Source organism: Dasypus novemcinctus, chromosome 8 (assembly GCF_030445035.2).
Source record: "Dasypus novemcinctus isolate mDasNov1 chromosome 8, mDasNov1.1.hap2, whole genome shotgun sequence".
Taxonomy (NCBI): domain Eukaryota; kingdom Metazoa; phylum Chordata; class Mammalia; order Cingulata; family Dasypodidae; genus Dasypus; species Dasypus novemcinctus.
In genome coordinates this window covers 91,955,070-91,975,927 of record NC_080680.1, presented here as the reverse complement: position 1 = coordinate 91,975,927, position 20,858 = coordinate 91,955,070, and the positions used below count along the sequence as shown (strand labels likewise).

General features: G+C 39.7%; 1 protein-coding gene across 8 annotated transcripts in view; it reads right to left on the bottom strand.

Moving 5' to 3' along the window:
* The window catches only part of MAPKAP1 (MAPK associated protein 1), a 304,477-nt gene that overhangs the window by 17,687 nt on the left and 265,932 nt on the right, over positions 1 to 20,858 (bottom strand). For all 8 annotated transcript variants that reach the window (XR_011649456.1, XM_004463399.5, XM_004463397.5 and 5 more), the window contains one exon: positions 11,611 to 11,748. Coding sequence is in view for 7 of the 8 variants with exons in the window: in XM_004463399.5 (XP_004463456.1) it covers positions 11,611 to 11,748 (138 nt within the window). In the remaining variant the exon portion in view is untranslated. The remainder of the gene's footprint in view (positions 1 to 11,610; positions 11,749 to 20,858) is intronic.

Genomic DNA, 20,858 nt, shown 5'->3' with positions numbered 1-20,858 from the left:
CTTAGCTCATTGGCTGTAAAAAAAACAAGTGGTGGGTAGGATTTGATTGCTAACCCCTAATCAAATAGGTCTCTCTTCTTTATTTCCTTTTTCTTGGTTTCATTCCATACAATTGCTAAAGATGATAATTCCAGTGCTCTTAATTTCTTTGTGCAGATCTGGGTTTTAATCTGGTATTTCTTTTCCCCTCTAGCTTTAAAAATTTCTTGTAGAAGATCTACTTGTGACAAATTCTTTCATCTTTTGATTGGCTGAATAGTCTTTTTTCACTTTCATCTCTAAAGGATACTTTCACTGAATATAGAAGTCTACGTTCAGATTTTCTTTTAGCACTTTAGTTAGAGATTTCATTCTATTACCTTCTAAAGCGCAGTATTTCTGGCCAGAAGTTAGCAATCATTCTTAATTGGTTTTTCTATATGTAACATGTCTTTTTTCTCTGGTTGCTTTTAAGATTTTTCTCTTTATTGTTGTTTTCAGATATTTGATTATGATGTCCCTTGATGTGATCTTTTTTATATTTATTCTGCTTGGGCTTCATTCGGTGTCCAAGACTGGTGGGGTTGATAGGTTTAATCAAATATAGGATATTTCTTCTCTTCTACACTTGAGACTCCAATTACATACACGTTGGACCACTTGCTATTGTTCTATAGGCCCTGTTGATTTTCATCCAATTTCCTCTTTTTATTTGAGTTTGAAGAGTTTCTAATGTCCTGTCAAAGTTCATTGATTGTGGCAGACAGTTTTTGAAATGGCTTTCAATGATCTCTGCCTGCTGGTGTCCATACCCTTGTATAATCCCCTTCTTGTTTGTGGGTTGGACCTAGTGAATTGCTTCTATGTAAGCACACAGCAAAAGTGAGAGATGTCATTTCTGTGATTAGAAGACTGTGAGTTCTTTCTTGCTAACAATCTTTCTCCTTCTCCCTTGCTCACTTTGATAAAGCCAGCTGCCATTTTGTGAGCTCCTCTAAGAAGAGGCCCAGTAGAGAAGGAACTGAGGGTATCTGCAAGGAACTGAATTCTGCCAACAACCTCTCACTGGGCTTAGAAGTAGAATCTGTCCCAACTGAAACTCGAGACTGAACCTTGAAATGACTAAGATCCTGTTCTATACCTTGACTGCACCCTTTTGAGTGACTGAATCAGAGAATCCAGCTAAACTATGCTGGATTCCTGATCCACAAAAACTGTGAGATGATAAATGTGATTGTTGTTTTAAACCACTAAGTTTTGGGGTAATTTGCTCTAAGGAAACAGACACTAACACACTGACCTTTTCCCCTAAATTTTCTAACCTGTGATAAAGCCCATTAGCAAAATTTTGGATTTGGACTGTTTTTCTCAATGTTAGAATTTTCATTCAGTTAAAAAATTTTCCTTTCTTTTCCTTTTGTGTTCTTGCTTTTCTTTAAGTCCTTGGAACTACATAATAGTTATTTTAAAGTACTTGTCTGCTAATTCTATTGTCTCTGTCATTTCTAAGTCTGTTTCCTTTGACTTTTTTTTTTTTTAAAGATTTATTTTTATTTATTTAATTCCCCTCCCCTCCCCCAGTTGTCTGTTCTTGGTGTCTTTTTGCTGCGTCTTGTTTCTTTGTCCGCTTCTGTTGTCGTCAGCGGCATGGGAAGTGTGGGTGGCACCATTCCTCGGCAGGCTGCTCCCTCCTTCGCGCTGGGCGGCTCTCCTTATGGGTGCACTCCTTGCGCGTGGGGCTCCCCTACACGGGGGACACCCCTGTGTAGCACGGCACTCCTTGCGCGCATCAGCACTGTGCACGGGCCAGCTCCACACCGGTCAAGGAGGCCCGGGGCTTGAACCGCGGGCCTCCCATGTGGTAGACGGACGGACGCCCTAACCACTGGGCTAAAGTCCGTTTCCCTTTTTTTTTTTTTAAAAGATTTATTTTTATTTATTTCTCTCTCCTTTGACTGCGTTTTAGATACATTTTCCTGCTTCTTTGCATGTCTAGTAATTTTTGATTGAATGCTATACACTATAAATGTTACAATATTGAGTTCTGCATTTTGTTGTCTCCCTTTAGAGTATAGTGGGCTTAGTACTCACTACAATTAATTTACTTGCAGAACAGTTTGATTCAAGACTGCTTTTACAGCTTTGTTAGGAAAGGACTAGATTAGTCTATAACATAGGGCTAATTTAGCCCTATTCCTAATGTATGGCCTTTCTGGAATCTCTATTAGCTAGAACTCTAGTTTATAGCTACCCAGTAGTTTCTTCTTGTCTAGACTTGTACCATCTTGACCTAGGTATGCACAGCATAGTACATAGTCATTCAAGGACCCCATAAAAATTTCTGGAGCTTTCTCAGTATAGCTTTCTTCTCTCTATAATCTGCTCAGCAAATTCCAGTTGCCTCAGCCTCTTCTAACTCCTATTTTTGCCTCCGCAGCTCAGTGAGACTGCTGTGATCTCCTTGGATTATCCTTCCCTGGCTGCAGTCTGAAAAGTTCCGCTAATAGGAAAGCTAAGGTAATAGAAGGTTTTACCTCATTTGTTTCCCTTCTCTCAGGGATCACAGTCCTACACTGCCAGTTGTCCAAATGTAAGAAAACAGTTTCTTATATTTTGTCCTGTTTTCTAGTTGTTTATGATAGAAGAGCTTGTCTCATGGAAGATGCCTGTGGGAGAATGGTAAACAATACATATTTTGACATTAAGGAAAGTATGGCTTACTTTTCCAGGTCTATGAGAATAACTTAAAACCTATGTACCCCATTTATTTATAATGAAAACACAACTGGCAGGAAGAAAGGGAAGCACTTTTTTCCTATCGTTCAGCCAGTTGAGAAAACTTTCATAGTTTTTCAGTAGGGAACAGTCCTGTTTTTTCCCTTTCTCTTGCAATTAAGATCACTTCTGATGTTAAAATCAAGAAAGATAGAATTCAAGGAAACAGTAATCAAAATCTAGGAAAATGCAATTGTATGTACAGTTTTCATTATATCTAGATGATTGTTTTGTTAGTATGGGTGCTGTTTTAGTTTCCTAAGCTGCTCAAAGCAAATATCATGAAATGGGTTGGGTTAAATAATGAGAATTTATTTGCTCATGGTTTTGAGGCTGGGAAAATGTCCAAATCAAGGCATTATATTTTCTTCCTGAAGACCAGCTGCCAGCAATCCTTGGTTCCTGTCACATGGCAAGGCACATGGTGGTATCTGCTGTTCTCTTTCTTCTCTTCCAGGTTTTGTTGATTTCAGCTTCTTGCTTTCATGGCTTTCTCTCTTTTTGTCTGAATTTCATTGTCTTATAAAAATTCCAGTAATAGGATTGGGAGCCATACTGATTGAGGTGGACCATACCTTAACTGAAGCAGCCACATTTAAAGGTCCTACTTACAATGGGGTTCATACCCACAGGAAAGGATTAAATTTAAGAACATGTTTTGCTGGTGTACATACAGCTTCAAACACCACAGGTGCATAAGGCCCAAGTCAACAATTAAGTGAAAACTTAACAACTAGAAGAAGGCTTCTCCCAGGAGAAAAAATGTTGACACCCCAAAATGTTTCCTACCTTCACATACATCATACTCTAACCAATACAAACCAATTCTTTCTTATATTAATAAGTCCTAAGGAAAAATGAAGGAAGTTTTCTGTGAATGTAAAAACAAAACCCGCCAACTACCTTAGATCTAGCCAGTTTTCCTCATAAACACAGACATTCTTACACATTATGTAGTTAGCAAACATGCTCCCAATAGCCTTGATGAGCAACTGTGGGCACCTTATAATAAGTATGGGAGGTGTGCTCTTTTTACCATTTGTCTGGGGCTCAGAGTGGAAATCTCTTGGCTTTTAAATTCATAGTGTTGATCCTTACAGAGACCACAAGCTCTACCAAAAGATTTCTTTTCCAGGAACTACAAAGATAAGCACACTTGTCCATTGATCATAGGCTTGGGATAAACAGCAATATTAGTTTAAGAACAAGATATTATGTTTGCCTTGTCACTATAACCCTGAGAAGTTCTCCACTGTGCCACCACATCTCTTTGCTAAAAACTCACCCTTGTTCTTGTCCAATTCCGAATTCCAGAAGCACTTTTACATGTTCAAGGCAGAGTTAGAAAGAGTCACTGAACTGACTATAGCCCCTGGGTAGAAGCTGCTGGATTTCTGGTCGTTATGGTTGGAAGCATAAACAGGCAGGCCTAGAGCAAAGGTCAGGTGTCAGCTAATGATGACAAGGTCAGTCAATGGGACGGAAGCTGGGTGGGCTCCCACTGGCTGAGTTCTCAGGGTCTGGCCAATGTTATTCAGCCACAGCAAACTGTCCCTGAACTACAGTGATGGCCTATTTAAAAGATCAAGGCTCGAGATTACTGGAAACCAAACTGGGTCAGAAAACTAAGAATGAAGCCTGGCTTTAAATGATGCAAACTGGCCCCATGCTTATAGCATTTTGCTACTTTTTTATCCTGTGGCACATTCACTGAAGGTCCTTCCCTCCCACACATTTGGAAAAATTGAGGTGGTTCCCTGGTTGCCTAAACCTGTCTCCATAGCAGCTCCCTTGTTTTGGAAGGAGATGATAAATAAATCAAAATGCACTAAGCAGCACTTCCACAGGCACTCGCCTTCTTCACTGAATGTGCACCTCATCAATCACACTATTGTCTGCTTGAAAGGCGAGCCTTGTAAATGTCATATCCACTCAGGCCCAAGGAGAGGCGCATCCAAATGCAGCAAGGAGTTTTAATTGGATAGTGTAATTAAACTAAAAAAAACCCAGCAGACTCCCTTTGACAGAATAGATGAAGACCCCTTTTAATAGGGCTAGGAAACATAGCTGTTAAAAGGATGAGGCACTGCCTGCTCCTGATTGTGCTCCAGAGTACTCTTACGAAAAGGCAATTCAATAACTGGGGCATTTAATGTTAGAGTCAGTTGTGTTCTGTAATCAGGCAGTACTTACCGTATTTGATCTGGAACTTATGAAATAAGTCCTTGTCAGAGAACAAAAACACAACAAAGCTCACCTATCTAATGTGTGGAGTGCCTGGATTTCCTGGGAGTTGAAAGAACCCTCCTGGGCATAGGTCTATTCAAGTAAATAAATTTATACTTACTTACTGGGCCTAGCGCATGCCAGCATGGTGATGGACACCCACCCACCCAGCCATCTCGAGATAGTAGCTCTTCAAACTAGTGGTGACTCACTCTCCTTTCACACATTCTCATGATAATCTAAAAATATGACAAAATCCTTGCTCTGACAAAATTTCTGGGTACCTCCTCCTTTAGGAACTGGAAAGCTTGTCACATCTGTTTGTGTGTGTGTTTTCTCCACTAGAACTGTCAAACAGGGAGAAAAGAAATCAGGTAGTTAAAAGATCCAATATATGGGCTGGGGAATGCCAAAGTTGATTTTAGTAACAAAATCTGAGTCCCTTATTGGGAGAGGGTGGGGGATACACACACAGATTCATGCACACACACACAGACACACTAGAGGCCAGCAGCTCCAAAACTAAGGTAATAAGCTAGCAAAGGGAGTGGAGGTGGCTCAAATGATTAGGTGCCTCCCTTCCACATGGGAGGCCCCAGGTTCAGTTCCTGGTGCCTCCTAAAAAGAAGTTGAATAGACACAGAGAGTAAACAATGAACAGACACAGAGAGCAGACAGCAAGCGTAAAAACAAGGGACAGGGAGTTGAACACGTGAAGAGTTTTGTATCTTGTATGTCTTACAAGTAGCCTATAACAATCCCTTTCAGAAGGAGTGCTAGTGTCCTAAGGACAAGGTTAGGGAGTCTAGCACCTGGGTAGATCAAGAGAACCTCTAAGCTGGGGGAATGATAAGACTCAGGAGGAGTGCAGAGGCAAGGTTTTGGACTTCCTTATCCATAGTTATCCCCAAACAGTCAGATACTTTGCTTTATTTACACAAATATGAAAGTCTGTTTCCTTGCGCCCTCAGACTGATTTTTCTTTTTAAAAGATGGTGAAGGTTTGTTTGATGACTGCTTTTACTCCCACATAAAGCCTGCTTACAGGCTTGTTTGCAAACCTTTGAACACTTTTAATACTGGCCTTTCACTGTGGGTTGATGAAGCCATTAAGAACATATAAACAAATGCATATAATCTACGGAAACTAGAACCTGAATTAAACCATCAAATACTTGTAGGTTTAAATGAAAACTACATAAAAGCATTTCAGCCATCAATTTGGCTATCACTTCTAGCCAGTATGAATTCTGCTGGAAAAGCTATTTTCGTGCAGATGTGGAATTCAATGGGAAAGACTGACTCGTGTACCAACATCAATCAAAATGTCAACTTCACTGGCAGCTCTCAACAGTAAGGCAGGTTCAAAGGTCACAGGATAAAGAAAAAGCCAAGCTCTGGTTCAGCTCTAATATCTCCTTGGTAGAAGTCTTGCAAAAGTACCCCCTTCTGTATTAGCCTTGCTTTCATTAATCTTCTTGCCATCTTCTTTAACTAGTCATGCAGAACCGCTCGATAGCAAGACGTATAATGGGGAAGGCCCTGTGCCTATTACCACGTTAACATTCTCTTAAGCCCCAGTGCAACAATAGAAAGGGAAGGCAAAGGAAATCTGCGACTGCAGGGTGCAGTGCAGGCAATTCAATTACAGCCTGGGCTTACCTATGTACTTCTGACCTATAAAACACAAGAGGCCTTTGTGTCTAACTGGCTTGGCCATTAAGGTTGCTGAAGATCACAACAATGCTGATCTTTTCTATTTAAGCCAAATCAATGTGGACAAATCATTATTCAGTAGCTTTAATTTAATTAGTAAATTAAATACACTACTTTACAGATCTTGTCAAGTACTTATGAAAAGAAACATTCATTTAAGCAGGAGGTCACCAACAAGCCCAACTAATTTAACTCATAGCCTTAACTGAAGGTCATCTCAAATATCCAGGAGGTTCTATTCACTAGGGTTTAATGGTTTCCTGTAGCTGTGATCAATTTATAATCCCAAAGACTTCCTATCTTATACCCCAATATGTTTTGAATAAAACCCCAAAACAAACACCTTGCCCTTCCCCTGCCACCAACATAACCAGCATTAACAGAATCAGATTTCCTTTAAATTATACTATTGCAAGAGAGCATAATCAGGTTACGTCTATTATGTTGTTTCCTTAAGATTTTATATTATCTATACTTAATTGAGATACAGAGTTCTTTTCAGCTACAAAGACTACAAGTACTTTATTACGTTTTTAAATCTTATTTCTTAATGATGGGATGCTTCCTTTAAGAATTCTAAACCTGCACAATCTTCTTTTGCTGAAACCAGATCTGGCATGATTGAACTTGGTATTTTATTTACAGGTTGAGAGTACCTAATAGGTGCTAGTTTTATAGAAAGGTCCTTGCTTTTGTTTTAGTGTTGAAATTCACGGTTAGCACTCACCAAAAAAAAGTCACTGCAATCAAAGTTTGTCTGCACGTGTACAAGGATGGAAAATTCTTTCTCTGAGACAATTTAACCATGGTAGTTTCTGATATAGAATTCATTCTCCTCTCCTACGTGTTCTACATATCTTTGTTCACTTAAAATGAACTGAAATTAATTCATCTTTTAGAGACTTGTGACAATATTCAATATAGCAAAAGATATCCTAACAAGTGGCAAAACCAGACTGGAAAATAACTGATTTAAATAATAGCAGCATGCAGGTTTGTTTTTTTTTTTTAATCTAGAAAGACAGAATTTATTCTTAATTTCTCAGTGTCTATGATAGAAAGAATTTCTCAAATAAATAACTCTCTTAAGGGTCCATATTTATTTGTACAATTTATTTTTAAAGGTACGATCTATTTAGCCATTAAGTTTCAGGTCCTTAAACACTCACAGGGATAGAGTAATAAATCTCCCCTCTGAAACATGGCCTAAGAGGGAGAAGTTAGGGGTAAAGGAAAGAGAGCCACAGAACTGCTATTTATGAAGTACGGCTGCAGAGTCTGGCTCTTTCTGATTCCACAATATATGCAATTATGGGTTTCACTGCCAGCGTTCTAATGCTCAATCCCTCTGCTAAATCAGCTATTCACACACTTTTTGGATAAAGCATCAATTAAGTTTGGGTTGTATTACTTACAAAGACCAAATTAATGGTTTGACAGTGGCTTTCAGAATAAATATTGCAAACTGACCTTGTTTGAAGGTTTTAAAAACCATTTCTTTTCTCTTCAGAATTATGACAAACATGTTTCAAGTAAGACTGGGGACAACTTCATTATCCTCCCAACACTTAATGCCTTTTTGTAAAAAAGACTGCTCTGTTTTTACAACTAAATTATTCTAGTTGGTCACACATTCCGTTCTTCACCAAGACACTTGTGTTATGAGAGATAAAAACATGAAAAAGGAAATATATTGCAGAAATCAGAAACCTTATCTACTTCTAGACTGTGTCTCTTTGCCATAATTCATTCAAGAAGGCCCCAAGAATAATTTTTGATGTAAACTCAGCTACAAACATACATCACTATACTGATAAAAATCGCGGGCTAAACTTATGAAATATAGTGACTTTCATTTCTTTAGTGCTGTTAAAATAACTTTTTTCCTAAGGTTCAACAGACACAAAAGATAAAAAGGGCTACATTAATTCTTAAAAAAAAAATTTTAAAAAGCAGCCTTGTAGATTAATTCTATAGTCTGATGATGGTTTCAAGATGAACTTTTCGATAAAGACACTGAATTAATTTGATTAAGATACTGGAAATCATTTAAAAAACAAACAACACAACATGCAAGCCAATTCATTTAATACATCTTTGTTTGGGTCCCTTACAACATAAATTATGCTGAATAACTTTTGATTTCTAAATTCTGGTCTTAATAAATTCAATTTCAAGTCAACAAGCATTCATTAAGGACAACACTGTACAAGACAATGTACTATGGATTGGGGATACAGAGACCCATCCCTGGGTCAATTGATTCAGCACGGAGACAGGGTGTCGTGGGGGAGGGCAGACCTCTAGCACATAAACACAGCACAGTGTGTGAAGTGCTTTACCACAGCTGTGCACAAACTCCTGGGGCAAAGTTACAGAGAAAGGCTGACACGGAAGCTGGATCTTGAAAAATGAGTGGGCTGGGAGTGGTTAGGTAGAGATGTCCATAAGGAGGGTCAGGGAGGGTAGGGCATTCCAGGCAGTGGGAATAGCAGAGGCACAAATACAAGGTGTGTTTGTACATGAGTTGTTCACAGTGATGAAATTATGGGATGAGAGATTATGGGACATGAAGTGAGAGTCAACTGGCTCTCAATCTCTGTGGCTATGCTAAATTTGAATTTTATTCTGTAAACCTGGAACTTTCTAACTTTTTTAAAGCAGTAAAATCCTTTAAATGCAGAATCCCAAAACAGAGAAGAAAAAAAACAGACTTCTTTGTTGTTGTTGTTGTTGAAGTAGGAGAACCTTATGCTTAGGTCTCTGTATACACACACACACACACACACGAGGCCTCTGAGGTTCCTCTGCGAACCTTAGAACTGAGGAAAATGGTTTGAAAAAGCAGGTGGGTGATAGGAACTTAGGAAGTGTTTCCCTGGGGGCAGTGAGCCTCTTTGTTCACAGAAGTGTCACAATTTCTACATCTCTGGAACCACAGCGAGAGAGGAAGAAACTTCTACGTGAATTAAAAAAACAACAAGAAACCATTCCTTATTTATAGGAAAATAAAAGACTCTCTTGCTGGATTACGAACACTGAAATGATGAGGCCCATATCTGTTCTATTTGCAACTATCTTCCCAGTACCACAAACTGGTCTCACTCACACAGATGTGTAATAATTACTCCTTGACAGACTAATACCAAGTGGGCACTGGGACATGGGTAGCAGTAAATCTTCCCTTTGTTCCCTATTGGGGCTGGGTGTGTTACATCCGTCACCATTCAGTGCGTGAATCATAGCCCTCTTTGGCACATTGTGAGTCTTGGTGTGTGTGTAAAAGAAACTTGAATCCTGTTTCTAGTTCTTTCTCTGACCTTTCCACTACAGCTTCTTCCTCTATGCAATGAGTAAGTGATTTCCTTTCATTTCTCAGAGACATGGAAAATTTATAATATATTACTTTTCAAAGCATCCTGAGTTCTTGGGAAGAAAGATGCCAGACAATGACATCTTTATTGGCCAACAAGCTGGAGTGAGAGGGCTTAGGAAGAAGACGTTTATCCAAAGTCAGAAGGAATCTGTCAGCCTTGGGGCAGGGACCCCAGAGCAGCAGGCAATTTTCTCACCTACTTCTTCCAGCAGCCATCTTGCAGAGTTTAAGGCCTCATTGGGAAGACAGGAATGTTGAAAAAATGGGGTGAGGATGACTTTACTCCTTTCCCCTCACTGCACCACTAAGCTCTCCCTTTCTGCCAAGCCGTAGGCTAATGAGTTTAAAGGAGGAGAATAAATAGCTTAGCATAGCTGGATTTGACACACACACACACACACAAATTAAACACCTACCCATAAATGAGGCAATGTAGGTTGTGCCCAATCTGTGCCCATGCTATTATCAGTGGATAATAGCATTATCAATAATTATCCACTGATAATTATTATTATCCACTATATCAGTGGATAATAATATTATCTCAAAGATGCAACCACATTATAAACACTTGCTGGCCTCTATATTTCTTATTGTTCCCTTTGAGTATGTAATCCTTAAAACATTTATTCTCAAATTTAGTAGACAATGGAACATAGAGGATTAACAAAAATTAGACACTTATGGCTTATCCCAAGTTACTGAATGAGTATCTACTGAAATGAGCCTCAGGTAACTGCATTTTAAATAGGCTCTGACGATAATGCTGATATCACCAGTTTGAAAACCACTGCCTTAGAGCCTTCTCAATGCAACGAATGAATCCAGTTTAAATGTTTTCTTCCATGGAGGAACTGCAGTGTGATCTATGTCCTTTCTGTCTCCTGATAGGACAGGAGTCCTAAAAATGATTAATGTAAATGCTAAACTCAATTACTTAACTGCAAAAATATCATATGCCAAAACATATAACCAGACTGTATCTATTTTGATAGAATGCCAACCCAGCAGTGATCTCTTCTGTATGATCAGGCAGGAGTTTAATTATGAGCTGGTAGGTCATGCAGCTGCCAATAATCTAGGTGGTGTTGATACTTCCTGCAAGACGGATATCTAAATCTAGTCTTTGGCTGTCATGGAAAATCTCCCAACCCTCGATCTGGCATGGAAGGAACTGACTGGTCAAGTACACCAAATGGGAAGGCGAAGGGAGCACAAAGAGAAACGATGGCCTTGGTGAGTGCAAGATCCCAGTAGGAATTTGCCCCCTAACCCAAAGTCCCCAGGGTGGAACTGCTGAGGTCAAAAGTGAGGGATGAGAGGCTCTCTGCTGCCATCAAGACTGAACAGGATGGAGACTCATATAAGGCTCTGGGCACCATAATACAATCCCAGTTGATTAAAAGAAATTTCTGGTAATGAATTAAACAGACGCAAGGAAAAAAAGAACACCATGGCAATATATTCTCCTGGCACCCAGCACACAGAGAGGAAGTGGGGAAGAGAGAAAGGAGACATAAATAACAGAGACTACTCACTGGGGCTTTTTTCTTCAGCAAGGTCACAGGCACAGAGCAGGTCAGAATCGATTGAGATGGGTTTCTGCTTAATCCAAAACTTAGTGCTGGCTTTCTGATTCGTAACAGGGTCTATCTCTACCTTGTCTCCAGAGATACCTGTAAGGCCAAGGGGAGGACAAAAAAGAAGCCACAAGAAGTAGAAGGTGTAAGTGATTTCAGTGTAATCATTTGACCTGTTTTATAAAAATCCTAAGTTAGATGAACAAGAGCTCTCTCTTAGGGCTCTGGAGAATGCTATAGGTTTCTTAAGACAAACATAGAAAGACTCCAAATGGCACACAGAAGTTGTACAGTTTGGTTTCCTGGGTGGGTGAATTAGGGGGGAAACAATCAAAAAAATATATTTGAAAAGTGTTAAGCATTATTCTTTCCTTGATGTAATATATATACAATACAATTTACCTAAATACTGTTCATTCAATATTATCTCTATATTATAATGAAATAAATGATATAAACTTCATTAAAATTTTTTTGATCAGTGGTTTTTTTTTCTTTTCTTTTTAGAAGATTTAGGTTGAATGGATAAATCTCAGGTATAAGTCATAGGTATTACTTATGTATAAACAGCTAACTTACCAAGGAAGATTTTTTGATCTGGAACAATCTTACATGCTAAAATAGGAAAAAAAGAATTTACTCCTTTCCTGCATTAAATAATTATCCAAGCTATACTTAAAGGAAGATGCATGAGGACCACAACGGTCCTTTATATAAAACCTTCCAAGTTCAAGTCTTCAGACTGTGGAAATAAATCCTGCCCCATGTTCTTTTCTCAGTGGGGGTCACTTCTCCTCTGCTGAGGGAGAGATTAAGCCCTGAATGTAAGCTTTATAAACAATTGCTTTTTAACAGGAATCCAGAATGTTAAGTACTGACACTTAAGGCTTCATTTTCAGAGCTGTGAAAGATATAACATACTGTATAGTAACTGGGAGTAAAGGTGTTAGGAGAGCAAAGGTAATGGCAAGAAGAGAAGGTGTCCTAGGAGAACTGTGGGAATACTAGGCTATTGCTCTCCCGCTATTACAGAGGAGTATATACTTAGCCCGACAGGCATGATCTAGGCTAGATGCTCTCTTTTTCTCTCTCCTGCTGAAAACTGAGGAATCTGTTTATGAAATAACACAAAAACCTTCAATATGCCTTCTAGAGAGAGGCCCATATGGAACTTTAAAAGGAATTACATTTTCAGGCCATAGTTTAAAGGTCAGGGTCAAAGTGAAAAACAGCAAAAATTAAGTAATGATACAAGAAATAACCAAAATAATAAAATGTACATATTGCAAAAAAAAAAGACATTCAAAGTTAACATTTCACCCTATGGATGTTTGTAACACCCTGAAATTTCCGAATGTATTTTGAGGACACTTAGTAAGACAAATGCAGATTTAAAAAAACAAAACAAAACAAAATAAAATACAACTATATCCTGACAGCAAATTTAAAATTAAAAAAAACAAAAACAAAAACAAAAAACCCCAAACAGAATCTTAAGTCTGCTATGCACTCCATTCATTTCTATTTTATTTTATGAATAAACAAATCCCAAATTACAGTTAAACACAGGCAGAAAATTGTGTACAGAGTATAGTAGGGCCTCCTATTGTCTTCAGAGGAGACAATGTAGCAATGTTTGCTTAACCCTGGTCATTACAGTGTGGTCTTTGGTAAAGATGAACAAAATCAGTATTTTTTATTAATTGAATGCTGAAATTTGTCATTAGACATACTTCAGGTACATCATATTTCAATTAGGCATAATGTCATAAATCCAATTGACTCTGGACGTGCAGGTCTAGATAATTTCAGGAGGGTTAGTATGTATCAGGAGACAAATTTTATTACATTTCACTTAAAATAGATTATAAGCACCCAGATACACTTTTCTTTCCAATTTGGTCATTAATTTTTTAAGATATGGGCATTTCTGCAGTTCTCTGAAAGAAAAGTACTTAAGCCATGGTTGTTGGTAGCAAGCGATTATTTTTTTTCCCCTTCTTCTGCTTCTTATTTTGGCATTTATAAAAGTCAAAACGAGCACAGCAAAATAAATGTGCATATCTCTTATGTGGAAATAAACCCTGCCCCATGTTCTTTTCTCAGAAAGCGAAGGGAAAAATCATCACCAGAGAGACACGGTTTTAAAATTTTGTTCTACAGCCCTGCAACTCTTGAAGCTGTAGTCAGTCAATATTGTTAATGTACCTTGTTAATTTGATAGGATTTGTCAGGTAACTCCACTGGAAAATTATATAAAACTGTTCCAGATGAAAAGATGATAGTGACATGAATTAAAGTGATAGAACAATAGTGGAATATAAACCAGAAATGACACCCAAAGTGGCTGTTGATTTATTGCTGCACTGAGTTTGGTTCTGGGCTCCCATGTATATTAGTGCTACAAATCTGGGTCCATTTAGCAGAGGGATGCTCATACATACATCACCAGCTCCTGCTCCAAGCCAAGGTCACTCCCCATTGCATCAATCTTTTCAACAGAGCCTACTTCACAAAGCAGGACTTTTGTAACCATCTCAGATGTAACAGACTCTCATCCTCTTTCATCTTTCTTTTATCATGTAAAATACACTTTAACTTCTATTATTTTTATCTGTAAATTGTTACTGCATAGTTCATCCATTATGGGCTGTATCTCTGTATCCATCGCTTAAGCTCTGCAACGCTGCAAGAACACTTTCCCAATGATACCTTTTCCTGGGGTTATTGTGTGGTCACTCTTTAGATGGGAACCCCAAGTCTGAGGTTTGGGGATGAAGGTGTGAGAGATGAATGCATTAGGCTCAAGATGGGGAGGTGGAGAGACTGGAGGATGGGAAGGGGCAGGCAGGTGAAACACCATTTAAATAACTGGTGTGTTCCAAAAAGTGGTGTGTAATTCAGATTTTTCTTCTGAATCAAATCACATTTTCCTACTGACTTCTAGTTTCAGATACTTTATCTTCATTTTGGATTGATCTGCAATTGGCAAGGGCTCCCAATACTTTCATTTTAAGTTTCTCTCGCCCTTCAGGTTTTCAGTCAAGTAGTTAATGATCTGTAAAACACTCTCCTGCCTAGAGGAGTCACTATTTAAAGGAACCTGGGGGGGAATCTTCTGATGGGAAAAATCCTCCTGTACATTAAATAATCTCACCCTATTTGGTATGCGTGTGAGTCTTAGTTTCTTAAAGTAGAGCATGTGGCCTCAGAGGACTCTACTGACTCTTGTTGACAAGCAGCCTAAGGCAGTCCACAATCGAAGTCCATCTTCCTGAGCGGAGGCAAACCTCACCCCCCATCCCCTTCTATTGCTGAAGAGATTGGACGCAGAGAACTCCCCATCCCTGGCCTGAGAGTAAAAGGTCTCTTTCTAGGTTGGAAGAAGAACACAGCTGGGTGGAGGGGGGACCAGTTAGAAGGTTGGTGCTAGAGTCCAGGCCAGAGGTGAAGGGGGAAGAGGGAAGAATAGGAAGGGGGTGGTGGTGGAGAGGATTTAGTATGTTAAAGGCAAAAGTACTAGGACTGAGCAAATGATAGGCTATGGGGAATGAGGGAGAGGGGGAGGAGTTGTGGAAGCCAGACTCGTGAGACTCTCCTTAGGGATGTAAAGCAGTGGTGGCTATAACTAACCTGTCATTTACTAACAGTTAAGGGCATCTCCCTGTGATGGTGCACAGAAATAAGAGGATTGCTGAATGCATGTACCATGATGATGTTGATCATTTTCTCCAAGGCTAATGCCCAGGAATAGAGAAACCATGAACTCCTAGGAGGCTCGCTGCTGTTCCTGCTTCAGAAGGCTCAGGCACCAGGAAACACTTGTTGTAGCCTTCTCCTCAGGTCCAACAGTTATAATGCCAATTATAGATATCATTTCTACAATAATATTACTGATCTGAACTATGTACCAGTATGGTTAGAAATTCTTTGTGTATATTAGTTCAAACTGCACAACCTTATAAAGTTGATTACTATGTTTATGCCTATTTTACAGATGAGGAAACAAACACAGGGAGGTTAAGTAACTCGCCCAAAATCACAAGTCTAGTTAAGTGGCAAAACTAGAATTTGAACCCAGCTTCCAGAATTTGTCTTCTCAGTTACTACATTTTCTATATGAACTGTGCTAAAGGCTTTATATAACACACCAGGAAAGGTAAAGTTGCTTGTCCAAGGTCAGGGAGCTTTTAAGTGGAGAAGCTATTTTTCCAAACCAGAGCAGTCTAGTACCCAAGTCTTGGTTCTTTCCACTGCTCCCCATGGCCTTATCCATTTGAGTCAAGATGATATAATAAAGGGGACGCAGATGTGGCTCAACTGATAGAGCATCCGCCTACCGTAGGGGAGGTCCAGGGCCTCCTGACCCGTGTGGTAAGCTGGCCCACGTGCAGTGCTGCCAAGTACAAGGAGTGCCATGCCATGCAGGGGTGTCCCCTGCATAGGGGATTACCACACACAAGGAGTGTGCCATACAAGGAGAACTGCCCCATGCCTCCCAGGAGTGGTGTGGCACACACGGAGAGCTGATGCAGCAAGATGACACAACAAAAAAAGACACAGATTCCTGGTGCTGCCAAGAATGCCAGTGGACACAGAAGAACACATTGCGAATGGACACAAGAGAGCAAACAATGGGTGGGCGAATAAATAAATAAATCTTAAAAAAAAAAAAAGATATAAGAACTCCATCAACAGCCTTCTTTAGTCACCTCTCTGTTTCACCAAGGAAGAAAAAACTGTTCAAATGAGCAAATAAATGTACACAACTATTTTTGTTTATTTATGGCAAATTAGAACATAAAATCCAACCAGTGTTCCTATTTTTTTTACTTTTTTTTTTAAAGAATTCATTTGACTTTGATCTCTTTAAAAGATTTATTTATTTCCCCCTCTTCCCCTCTCCCCACCCTGCTGTTTTTTTGTTGTGTTATCTTCTCATTTTCTCTTCTCTAGAATTCAATCCTGGAGATCTCTGATGGGGAGAGAGATTCCCTCTCAATTGCACCACCTCAGTTCCTGGTTTCTGCTGCGCTTCACCTTGACTCTCCCCTTGTCTCTCTTTGCATGCGTCATCATCTTGCTGCATGACTCACTTGTGTGGGGCACTGGGTCACTACGTGGGTACTCGTGGTGACTCGTGCAGGCACGCACGTGGGCACTGGCTCACCACATGGGCACTCATGCGGGCACTGGCTTGCCATGTGGGCACGATTTCTCTTCTTTTTCACCATGGGGCCCCAGGAATCGACCCCAGCTCCTCGCATATGGTAGGCAGAAGCTCTATCACTTAAGCCACATCTACTTCCCAATGTTCTTATTTCTGAGCACCGAGTACGGTTTTGATTTTGTTGGTTAAAGTTTGTATGTAGAGTTACTAAAGACAGAGACACTCTTTAAAGCATTGTATACTACTTTTAAGTAATTCAAATGATGAATTTATTATCAAGAAAACAAGGCATTATGGATTGAATTATGACTTCCACCCACCCGTCCCCTAAAAAAGATAGGTTGAAGTTCTATCTCCCAGTTCCTATAAAGGTGACCTTATTTGGAAATATGGTTTTTGCAGATGTAATCAAGTTAAGATGAGTACATACTGAATTGGACACAGAGGAAAGACAGCCATATGAAGACACAGCAGGGATTGGAGCTATACAGCCACAAGCAAAGAAAAGCCTGGGGCTACCAGAAGGTGGAAGGATCTTCCAAAGAAGGATTCTCCCCTAAAGGGTCTGGCAGCAGCATGGTCCTGCCAACACCTTGATTTCGGACTTCTAGAACCGTGGGAGAAAAAAATTTGTTGTTTTAAGTCACCCAGTTTGTGGTAATTTGTTACAGCAGCCCTACAAAACAAATATTTAGGGAAATTCTCCAACTTAAATGGCCAAAAATAGAGGACTAGTTAATTCATTTATGATGGAATATAACAAAACCATTAAAAAATTATACATAAGAAGCTTTTTTGGCTGGGAAATATTCTTTTGACAAAATACTGTAAATTGTATACTGTAAAAAGGACAAGATTCAATTATGGAAAAAATATTCATAGAAAAGGGACAGAAAGGATATGTCCCAAACTTGTTATAGTATTAACAGTCAACTCTGGTTAGTGGGATTATAGTCTTCCTTGGGCTTTTCTGTGTTTTTCCAAAACAAACAAAAATCTCCCCCAAAATAAAAACAAACATCACTCAACAGCTGATTTTTTTTGGGTTTCTACTTCAGAATTTAGTACCCTTACCCAAATTTCAAACACGGGTAAGGGAATATATTAAATTCTGTAGATAATCATGAAAAGTGACCCTAAGATTGAAGAATATGGCCAACTAGTGTTCTTAAGTGCCCAAGGGGCTGAACTACTGAGAAGGGCTCCCATGAATTGCTTTATACCCCATTTGGTGCCGCTCTCAAAAATGGTGCCTAGCAGGCTCTAGCCTGCAGGTGAGAAAGAAGAGGGCATGGGGCTGTTATAGAATGGCCAGAGTCAGCCCCTTCCCTCAGACACAAGGGAGGTCACTTGTCTACTTTACCTGCTCTCCTCCCCTAATCAGTTATCCACAGCCATCCATTATGACCTTTTCATGTTCCCACTTCTGACAGCTTCCAGCTACAGTGAGTCAAACTTCACTGGAAGCAAACTATCACACCAAATGACAAAGGCAGAAAACACTGCCTGATTGCTGCGTTATATCAATGCCAGCATATAAATCCTTCCTTAACAAGGCAGCTCAAAAATAAGCAAAAATGCAATTCTAATGTATATATAACTCTCTGGGGAATCTATTTGTCCAAGGCTTTAGAGTTATCACAAGGAGACCCTTGTCTATTTTAACTTACTAAAAAATTTCCATAGAAGGAAATTAGCACTGTATATCATCTGCTAACACAGGGCCCTTTTGTGTGCAGTGGTTTATTAAGAACTTACAAAACCTCTACTAGGAAGGCATTATCAGTCCATTTTCTTTTTAATGGCGATAGTAGAGGGAGATGGGGTGTTGGAGTCAGAGTACTGAATTCAGATCTTAGCTGCTACTGCCTAGCTATGTGATTCTGGACAAGCTGCTATAAAATAAAGATGATAATAGTATATATCTCAGGGGTTGTTGTAATGATTAAGTGAAACAACATCTGTAAAGTGTTTGGAATAGTGCCTAATATATGGCTAGTGACTATTACTACTAATTTTTTTTTTTTAAAGATTTATTTATTTCTCCCCACCCCCTTGTCTTCCTTGTTTCTTTTTAGGAGGCACCGGGAACAGAACCCGGGACCTCCAATGTGAGAGGGAGGTGTGTAATTGCTTGAGCCACCTCCCTTCCCTGCTTTGTTATGTCTCTCATTATGTTTTTCTTCTTGTGCTTCTTGCCGCATCATCATGTTGCATCAGCTTGCCATGCCTGCCCGATGCGTCAGTTCGCTGTCTTGCTCTTCTTCTTTAGGAGGCACTGGGAACCTCTGTTCCCTGCTTTGTTGTGTCTCTCATCATGTTTTTTCTTCTGTCTCTTTTTGTGTTATCTTGTTGTGTCAGCTTGCCGTGTCTGCCTGTTGCGCCAGCTCGTTGTCTTCTTTCGGAGGCACTGGGAACTGAACCAGGGACCTCCCATGTGGTAGGTGGAAGCTCAATTGCTTGAGCCACATCTGCTTTCCACTACTAATTCTAATGATTATTATTATCATTAAGTTGTGCTAAGGGATGTAATACAGTGGTTCAAAACAGACCCAGTGATGAGGGTCAGGACTGGGGAGTTCAGAATGCTACAAGAGGGGGATGTGAACAGGAGAACTGCCCAGTCCAAGCCTGGGAGGTTAGGAGAATTCTCCCTGGGACCTGATCTACACACCAATCGTAGAAGCATGAGGATCCAGACAATCGCTTAGCTGGGGAGACCAATGCCCTTACTTCCATGTATACTTGGAATAACCACCCATCACCAAGTGTCATCAAGTACACTCTTCCCTGCAACCTCAAAGAGTTTAATTCAACATCAGAAGGAATGTTCTCATACCAGGTGTGTGGTAACATTTGTGCTAGGGAACCCCCATCTTACAAGATCTCTAGGCCATTACTTTGGAGATCTTGATTTTGCCAGCACATTCCCATTGGTGTCATCCTTGGCAAAGTTACTTTCTCTTTTGTGAGTCTAAGTTTCCTCCCTTGCAAACTAGGGGTAACAACAGTACCAACTCTTGGAGTGTCTTGAGGATGCAATGGTGTAAACACATAAAAATGAGCACAATGCATAAGTACATTATAAGAGCTCAATTGATGGTTACTAAAATTACTATTAAAAATGAACTCAGAAAGGTGAAATGATGTACTTGCTCAGGATGAATCAAGTGAACAAATTGTACAGCTGGGGTTGAAGCCCAGGTCTATCTAAGTCTACCGAATGTTCTGACACATCCAGCTGTTTCCTATTATCTCAGAGGAGGCTGTTCCACTCTTAAAACAGGCATCCTTCCCTAAGGCATACTTAGAATACCCCTCTAGGAAGCTAAAACATGACTTTAGCAAAAATTAGGGCATTTAACATTCCATGCCTCGGTGTATTTCCTGGGTTACTGTTTATTTGTTTCGACAGCATGAGCTGCAGCTCATTCATCAATTTCCTACAATTCTGAATCTAAGATTACAAAAGCACCACTGTTGCAAAATCCTGGAGTAGCTTTTTACACAATTCTACAATCCTCTTGTCTTCAGGTTACCTAGATCCTAAGAAAGCCTGGAAAAGCCCTTGAGAGTGCCACTGAACAACTCTTTGCCAGAGTGGATTTTGCTGAATATATGCAGCCAATCGATAGCATCCACAGAGCTTCGAAACTTGTCTGAATTTACACACAGGATCAGACACAAAGGCTGTTCAGGCTTAATGAGACCTCAGAGATCACCTAGTCTGGGGCTTTCATTCTCCATATGAAGAAACTGAGTCTCAGGGTTAGGACAGGACTTGTTTAATGTCACCCATTAATGACAGATCTGTGACCATAATTCATATTCCCTCACTATCGGGTCAGAACTTAAACAGACCAGCTCTCCTGCTTTGTTATATATTTATAAGTTTATATAATAGCTGTCTTCACACACTGATCAAATGAACTATAGTGTACAAAACACTGTTTCCAGCAACATCCTCGGGACCTAAAATAGATGACAAAATCATATTTGGGGTCACAAGTAAAATGAAACCCAGTGAAGTCTTACT